Below are 9,268 nucleotides of genomic sequence, written 5' to 3'. Positions count from 1 at the left end.
TCTTTCGTTTCATCGATGTTTGTATTTAAAACCAACGGAGCGCAAAGAAGTTTCACTTCAAAAATTACAGGGTTTGGACTCGATCGGTCAGTAACAAAAAGTGGTTCAAAATATGTTTTGCGATGTTTTCACATATAAATCAGCGGCAATGTCAGTGGTGAAGCTAAAGGGATGAGTTAACCACCACACTGCTTAAAATTAAAAGTAGCAGTACAAATTATTTTGCTTCTTAATATAAGCCAACACTGTAGTGACTAGAAATTACTTTGCCAAACCCAGATCATTTTCTTTGCGGCTTTGATTAGCGATTTTTATCCATGTCTGTTACTGGTTTATTTGCGTGAATGGTTGTAGCCGTGGATTTGCTGGCAAACTCTACGTTGATTTCATAATAAATTCGAACAATTTGCAGCGGACTATGTAGTGGGTTAAGTGTAGTCATCAAAGAAGCGCAAGTTCGGTCTTTGTCATTTTTTTCGGTATAAGTCTCTCTATGTTTTATGTTCACGACTAGTTAAAAATATTTTCTGAATACATATCGCTCATTAATGCTTGATATTGGCCTGTATGAATAAGAACTAAGCAATGACTTCTTCTTAGAATTTCAGACCTTTTACTAGATTTTTATACCCGAGCGCACTTGTGCACAAGGGTATTATAACTTTGTTCACATAACGGTTGTTTGTAACAGGCAAAACGAATCGAGATAGATATAGACAAATGTATACATAAATGATCAGAATGAAAAGAGAAATCGATTAAGCGGTGACTGTCTGTCCGTCCGTCCGTCNTGTATCTCGGTAACCGTTCTACCGATTTGTACCAAACTCGGTGTGGTTATTGTGCTTGCCACATAGAAGCAAAACGTTGAAAATTATTGAAATCGAACTCAAATTACGGCCGCTTTTCATATAACAGTAAATTTCAGAAATGCTTGAAACTTCAATATTTCGAAATTTAAGGACGCTAATTTACTCAAAATTGGTACACCCCGGTTTACCATGGAGCGGTAGCTTTCGGAAAGGTAAAAAACATATATTTAATACCGGGTATTTAATGTTCGGCTCCGCCCGAACTTAGACTTTCTTACTTGTTTGAAATAAATTTAAGTAAAAGGTCTGAAATTTTAAGAAAAAGCAATTGCTTAGGTACGGCCCATTGAGCACAAATTTCGTCCTAAAATCTTGTGTAGTTTAACGTAGGAATACAATTTGCATCACTTTTTTCTACATACATACACTTCGGGAGCAAATTGTACACACAAAACGAGTCCCCTGGAAAACTTTGTTTTTGAGTTGTGACATTATTTTAGTAAATGAAACACAACCTCTTCAAAAGAGGCACAACTCAAAAAATTTAGGTCGATGTTTTTGCATAAATCAATTCGTAGGATTTATCTACCATTAGTGCAAATATTTTTTTCTCTAACTAGAAAACTACTGTCTACGATCCACAAGCAGTTATATTTGCGGACCTGATGTTTGAGTTGTGACCCTTATGAAGTAAGTGTGCGGTTTCTAGAATGTAATTGCAGCAGTTGGACTAATTTTAAAAAATTATACAAATCACTTTTTTTAATGGCTGCGTTTCTTTATACATTTCAGATAATCCCATTTCACAGCCAGAATAAACAGGATGCGTTTGAAATATACGTTAACATATCATCAGGAGCGTTCTAAAGAAAAAGTTAACAAAAAAGTTTATTCCAAACGTTCAGAATGACTAAAGAAATGCCGCCAATTGTTTTATAACACTACTTACTATGTATGTATATATACATTTTAGTCCCTTACATACCAAAATGTTTCCACGCGAAACGGAACTTAAAAACGTAAAAATTGTATTCATGTACATGTACGCATATGTATGCATGTGTCACTGGTGTGCATGCCTTAACTCGATTTTTTTGCTATAAGGCTGCAATTAGTTTAATAACTTCTAGTTATGTACGTATATTTTATTTTCAATTTACGCATCCATCGTTTTTGTGTTTACTCCTTAACGTGTTTTGTGCTAAATGTCAAATTCTTGCCATTTCACCTTTAACTGAATTTATATTTTTCAATAACATTAAATTACAACATACCTGGAAATGTGACGAAGCTAAAACTGCCATCAGTTCGTCTTTTAAATACTTATTTCCGCCGACCGATGAAACTGACTCGATAACATCTCTACACCGCGCTACGGCATCACCTGGAGGTGCACGGGATGGTGACATCACGGTCGAGCTAATTCGATCAAACAACTGCTTAAAACATAAACAAAAAATTTAGCAATTTTATTGCGGAATATATCCAAGTTATAGTTATATCAAGTGCCAACTAACCTGTAAAAACTGGTGTAATCGGCCATCGCGCAACATTTCACGCAACACTTCTGGATCGACATTGAAATCCTGCAGCGCATAAATATCATCTAGGCAGTCTAAAATGCGTTGCACAGCTTCAATGCCCGCTTCTTCATCAGCCCATTCATTTAACATGTCCGAGGCAGACGCTACGGGCACTATAATAAAAGAAAATTGCATATAAAGTACATAGCACCAAAGCATTTAAAATACAATATTTTACTTGAGTCAGTGTCTGTGCCAAACAGTGGATCCAACGTTGTGCCACCTGCAATGGCTTGTACAGCTCCTTTTAGTTTGCGACGCGCATTGTAACGTTTCAATTCCTCGACTGTGTCCGCCAAATGTTGACGTTGAAGCTTATCACGATCCTAAAAAGAGTGAGTTTAGCAAAAAACATTCATGTATTTTAAAACTTTTCAAGAAGGCACTACTTCAGATTTTTATTGAAAAACGCCCTATCTCAATTTATTTTAAATGTATTTTCGTTTGAGATATGGTGTTTTTGAACCGAACTCCGAGGTAGGGCGTTATTCAACCAAATTCTGAGATAGGGCATTTTTCAATCAAATTCTGAATTAGGGCGTTCTTGAAAAGTTTTCTGAAAAAGGGCGTTTTCGAGCTGGCTGCCGAGATAGGTCGATCTTGCACTCAGCCATCGATATGTAAGTGTAAAACTATATACCAGTGTTTTCAGGCTATCAGCGCTTTTGAGGGTTTTTTTTCAGATTTTCGGCGCTACACTCAGATTACACGCTGATAACTTGTTAAGTGCTAATCATCAGAAAACTCTGATGTGAAGTTCTACTCTTAACAGCCAATTTCAAGAAAACAATTTAAGTGAAAATATCTCAATTTTTTTGAATTGTATATGGATTATTAAAATGACGGTGAAACCGGCTATAAGTGTCAAAGTATGTAATATTTTTACCCGCATCCAAGGGTGCTCCAATACTTCCGTTATCGACGGTCTGTGCTGTGGATTCGCAGCCAGCATTTTCATAACCAAATCTTTTGCCGTTGCAGAAATCGATTTCCATTCTGGAGCCTCAAACTAAATTACAATAAATCAACATTATTAATTAGGTTGAGCTGTAATCGTGATGCAATATGTATATACATACAGTAGCGGGAAAATAAATAGGAACGCGACATTTTAACAACTTTTAGCTATTTTTTCTTTGGGCTATTTGATGTTTATTATTTTTTATGAAACTATGAAAGTATAGCTACATATATAACAAAAGGCACGTGAGTCCGTATTTCTAACTTTGTACAAAAATTAGGAAAAATCACGAAGTTTTATTAAAATCTCAAACTTTTTACTCAGATTTTTTGTAAAAATGTAGGTATGCAGTTTTGTAACCTCTTAAAGTTTAGTATAATTATACCATTATTATTTATATTATATTTTTTTTGCTGACAATTTATTTTATAGGAGGAAAATGTGCAACATCGCGCAAAAAAAATTGCCAAGAAAATAGACGTTATATACCTAACTAATTAAATTCTTGATTTATTTTGAAGTAATTATTTTATACAATGAGGAAATGATGCAAATCGTCATCATTTCATATACTAAAACGAGTAGTACGTCCTAGGACTTCTGAGTTATATATAAATAGCACACTAATAGTTTGAAAGAGACATTTTCATTCGTCATTTAAAGTCTTGTACTCTTGAAGTTTTGACTTACATGTTTTTGTTAGATAGTGAGCTATACATTTATAAAAAAAAAATAAATATTGGATAAAAAAGAAAACTAGCCAAAACTTGTTAAAGTGTCGGCTATGAATTTCAGAAATTCGGAAAGTGCATCCAATACTTACTGAAACACGGCCACGTGCTATGGAATTTTGCAGTCTTATACCCGAGCCCAGGAACGGTAAACGACCGGACAGCAGCACATGCAGCATTACCCTGCACCCCAAACATCACAGCCTTTGCCATATAAACGCCGCGTCACCACTTCGGGCGCCATATAGTGCGGACAACCCACGCGACCTTTACAAATTTTTCAGACAATGAAAATATTTATTAAGTATTTGAAAATGTGCTGGTTCAAGCTAAATTTTGTGTATGTAGCTAAATCAAACGTACCATGTGTTTCGATCGTCTCTCTGCCGCCCGGCAGCTGTATAGCCGAGCCAAAGCCACCCAACTTCACCGGCGCTGAATTGTCTACGGTCGCGAGCAGTGCGCACGCCGGCCTTACATCTCTATGCAAAATATCGTTTTCATGGCAGTAACGTAAAGCCTCCAAAATTTGACGCATGTAATGACTTTAGGAAGGTTTTTTGTTTCATTAGCACGTGTCACTGTTGTTACATACATATGTGTATATTTGTGCATATGTATGTATGTATTGAATTTAAGTAGATGAGTTGGTAATGTGAACATAATGAACGAATAATTGGAAGGATTGAGTTAATTATACTAACCATGCCACAGCTTCACTGTACACAAAGCCAGCCACAGCGCGACGCACCACTTCAAAGCATAAATCGGAGCCTTCCATGCTACAAGTACAAAAAAAACGAACGAGCAAAGCAACAACAATAAAAATTAACGCAATACATATTTTCAAAATCAAGTGTAAAATTGTTGCAATATTTTCTGTATCATGTATGTATGTATGTATGTATGTATGTATATGAATATGTTTGTTATAAATACACCCACTAGAAAAAGTTTCTGTACAGAATTTTTTTTACAATATTCATAAACAAATTTTTACGTCCATTGTTCATTCCATAGTATAGACTATTTAAATCTAATTCTCAAAGTTAGTCTAAAATTTTGAAAAATTTGCCTGATTTTCAGCAAAATTTCAAAACTTTTGTAACAATTTTAAGAAATTGTTTGGTATGCATTTTTATAACCAACTACTAGTTGGTATTCGGCAATTTTATCAACTGTAAACGTCCTTTTCAGCTTAATTTTGTTAGTCTGGTAAACTATGTTTATCAACAGCTGACTCGTGCTTTTTCCCATAAAAAATAAGTTGTAACAGAAAACTGAATGAATTTTACTTAATCATTTGCGTTATGCCTTCCGACAACAGGTGCAAATAAAATTATCACGCTTGCCACCACGTTAACTCGGTATTCGGTAAACCGGTAATAAAATAATTTTTACGCAAAGAAAATATGTAAGTATATGAGAAAAATTACCGAACACCGAGTTACCGAGTATTAAAATTAAATGTACTATAAAACTGCAGACCAAAAAATTTTCGTAAAATTCTGGCCTTTCTAAAATTTTGGCAATTTTTCTAAATTAGAGACACAATTTGAAAATCATATGTAAATGGTTTATACATATTACAGAATGGATTATATATTTTTACATAAAATTAACGAAACAGTTTTTTATTAAAAATTGATATTATGAATATGGTAAAAAGAAATCTCTTTTCGGCAACGTTTTCTAGTGAGTGCAGGTATATATGTATGTATGTATGTAATATGTAAACAATGTTGAATTGAAAGCATACATACAATTCGAACACCATGTACAGCATGCCCTCTGAGCTGTACGTCTCCAGCAACTCGACTATATGCGGATGTTTCAGCATGTGGCATATTGTCGCTTCGCGCTTCAAGTCTGCAATGAGCATATTTTGTTCTAATTATATTAAAAAGGTTCGCATCCAAAGGGACAAACGGGCGTACACATTTACATAAAAAAAAATAAAAAATTCAGAAAAGACAAAGTAAAGTGAGAGAAAAAAATTAGGAAGAGGTGAATTTACAATGTGAATACAGCAAGCGGCTATACAGCGGTAACCAGATAATCGCTGCCACAAGCTGTTGCCTTACACAATGCGGAAGTATTTTAAATTATTACAAATAGAGTTATGTACATAAACACGAACAAACTTTTGCATTTTAAGAGATATTTATCTAAAGGCTTGAATAATTAAATAGAAAGGCTTAATTCCGGAGCGTGTGATGAACGCACCTATGTACATGCATATATTTATGTGTACATACATATATGTACATATGTATATGGGTAGCATCACTATTATACTACACCACCCCTAACACCTTTTCTTTGCCACGCCAGACATACATACATATATTGTTAACATTTTAACAAAAACAATTACTGTGAATTAAAGCTCAGTTGACTCTGTTAAAAACACGCATTCATTTTTCATGGTAACAACATTCTGCAAAACATACAATTAACTTTTTTTAACATACCATTTTTTCATCGCAACATAATTACATATATGGCACATATTAAAAAAAGGGGAACTTGCAGACAACAAAGTCGACTCGAACGCTTATATTAATTAACTTTAGTTACCTTGGCATCCGGAAAACCTTTTTTAGATTAACAAAAAGAAAATTTGGCCTTGCCGCTTTTAAGGCCACTGCGCTGTGCATTAGCGATATTTCATAAAAATTTCAATTAAAATTGTCTGTTATCAAAACGTTTTGAAATTATTAATAATGATGAGAAACGGAGTATAAACCGAAAGCCAAAGTTAAAGTTATCATATAGTAATATTTTGGCGCTTACACTTTTGCCGAATGTTTGGCCAAACTTCTCCACCATTGTGTGATGTGCATCTTGAAGTTGTTCAGTTGGGATACGTATGAAAATCTATGGGCTATATTTTTGACTTTTTTTCCAAAAAAGGTTAAATTTTCTGAAGAAATGGCCCGGAACATAATTTAGGAAGGACGCTTTAAATGAAGCAATTCTAAAAGGCGCAAGAAGGTGCGAAAAAATGTTTTTCTGCTTGCCGTCTAGAAGGGTTTTTCCAATTCAAACATTACGCGAAAGTATAAGTTTATAAACATTATATATGAATATTAATATGTATTTTAAGTTGCAATAAAACATATTTGACCTGAACCTTTAATAAATACCAAAAAAAAGCTATAGCAATAAAACGCCTCCAAACGTCCCACAAATGCCGTTCTGGAAGCCCTTCCATGGATAGCGAAAGCCGAAGCCCTTCAATTCGTGTCACTCCACACAAAAAACAAAGAAAGGAGAAAGAAATGCAGAATGGAAGCTTTTTGATTCTCAGGATGGGCTTTTAGCTGCTAAATTCTCAGCGTAAGCTGAATTTAAATGGACAATATGGTTGCCAAAGCTATTGGAGGGACTTGAGGAAATAACACCTTATAATTTCTAAAAGTACCTTAGAGCTTTGTTCAGCAAAGGTGTGGGATGCATTTCATATGTATATGTATATATGTAAATGGAACCTCTGATATATGTTCTACATGCTCTAAATTGTAATGCCGCTGATCACAAAAGTGCGGTATCGTTCTATTTAAGTAATGGATTAGTCAAGAATATTCGCTTAATCTGAGAACAATTTGCTGGCGCCAATACGCTGAAATAAAAATGGTCGGAACCGACTTAAAAAATATGTACGATTATTTGAAGTGAGAAAAGTGCTAAACGTAGTCTTTTGCTACCAAATGTTTTAAAGAATATGTAAAAATGTTAACAACAAATCTCTGGCGAGGTAAAAAAGAAAAAGTGTTAAGGGTGGCGGATACATGTATTTATTTAGTAAGATAAAAATGTAATTATGAAGGCTGTAGGGTGATCGATTACTTGCCATTTTTTGTAAACAAAATAAATATTCATGGGTGAAGAATGGGAAAAAATGCTTTTCATAAATGTATAGCATGGAAAGCAGATAATTTCATAAGTGGGTAAATAATTGTATAATTGAGCGATTCACAACGGTGTCGTAAGTGTCGTATTGTTGTACGTCGTAAACTTTAAAAGCTTAAATAAATGTTTAGAGAACTTGAAACGTCAACCAATTATTTTTTAGCACTACAAAAAATCATAATATGACTTTGATGGTACTTTGCGAACTCCCTTAATATGTTATTTACATAAAACGATATGGCACTTACGACACCGTTGTGAATACCCCAAGTTTTTATTATTATTTTTTTTTTTTTTATTTAAGGGTGGGTATAAATTCTACTAAAACCGCACGAATACTATTTTCAAATTAGGAAGAACCATAATAAAAACGACTTTATATAGATCGGGAACTTTCTAAAACCTCTTTTAGCCTAATAGTAACAGACTAGAGCCGATAAAATAAATGGGCAGCCTAGAAGTCATTTTGGCTAGCAGACTTTCGCTATACGATGTGCCTTCCCATTAATTTGTTGTTGAGCAGCACCTGAGAGAACTGAATTGGCGAAAGACCACGGGTCTTCGTTAAGCTAAGACCTTACTAATAGGGTGTAATCTAAACCGGTGTTGACATGAGGCGATTTTAAAGGCAATTTTAGAGGGAATAAGTTTAAGCAAAAGTTGGCTGCCTCCAAACATGATTGAAAGCGATTAGTTGCTTATTACTAAAAGTTGCCTGTTAACTCGCCCCAATGCTAAAAGGCCACTTTAATAAGCAAGGGATCTCGTCAAGCGATCTAATGTCGCTTTTGTGACTCCCCCGAAAGAAAATCATTACACCTCCTCCTGGAGTGTGAGGAGAAGAGAAGAGGTGTGTAGGATGTATGTATATATCCTAAAAAGTACACTCTTTAGGGCTACTAGCCGCTTCATATCAATAAATACATATATCTATTCCATCACCCTCGCAAAATAATTCGACCACCCGACTATGCTAAAATTTATGCTTTTAAATATTTAAACTAAGATATTTAAATAGAAATATTTAATTGAATTACTCTTAAATAAATATATACGTTATTTCAACTGATTTTATGATTTAACAACGTAGAACGCTGTCGCCTTTATTTCGCAAGTTATATTTGCTGGAACATTCAACTTTTATAAGTAAAAATTTATTAATTAGTATTGCTTTTTCTCACCTTTCATAAATGAATTACTTTAAACTATTATTTCAGAGTGGTAACACATATCTGGCCACAACTTTATAGACAATTTTTTTTTTTT

The 9,268-nt window shown here is 34.3% G+C and overlaps 1 protein-coding gene across 1 annotated transcript in view; it reads right to left on the bottom strand.

The window, feature by feature from the left end:
* Positions 1-9,268, bottom strand: part of LOC108373043 (peripheral plasma membrane protein CASK-like) — a 24,475-nt gene that overhangs the window by 9,298 nt on the left and 5,909 nt on the right. Inside the window, 9 exon segments of the mRNA XM_017628886.1 lie at positions 2,087-2,248; positions 2,330-2,508; positions 2,574-2,721; positions 3,282-3,404; positions 4,180-4,268; positions 4,271-4,354; positions 4,451-4,632; positions 4,792-4,869; positions 5,851-5,956. Coding sequence (XP_017484375.1) covers positions 2,087-2,248; positions 2,330-2,508; positions 2,574-2,721; positions 3,282-3,404; positions 4,180-4,268; positions 4,271-4,354; positions 4,451-4,632; positions 4,792-4,869; positions 5,851-5,956 — 1,151 coding nt within the window.

The sequence above is a fragment of the Rhagoletis zephyria genome, unplaced genomic scaffold, assembly GCF_001687245.7.
Source record: "Rhagoletis zephyria isolate East Lansing unplaced genomic scaffold, Rhagoletis_zephyria_1.1 Rzeph_scaffold_06299, whole genome shotgun sequence".
Taxonomy (NCBI): domain Eukaryota; kingdom Metazoa; phylum Arthropoda; class Insecta; order Diptera; family Tephritidae; genus Rhagoletis; species Rhagoletis zephyria.
The sequence above is the reverse complement of the archived record's forward strand: the minus strand, read 5'-3'. Positions and strand labels throughout refer to the sequence as shown.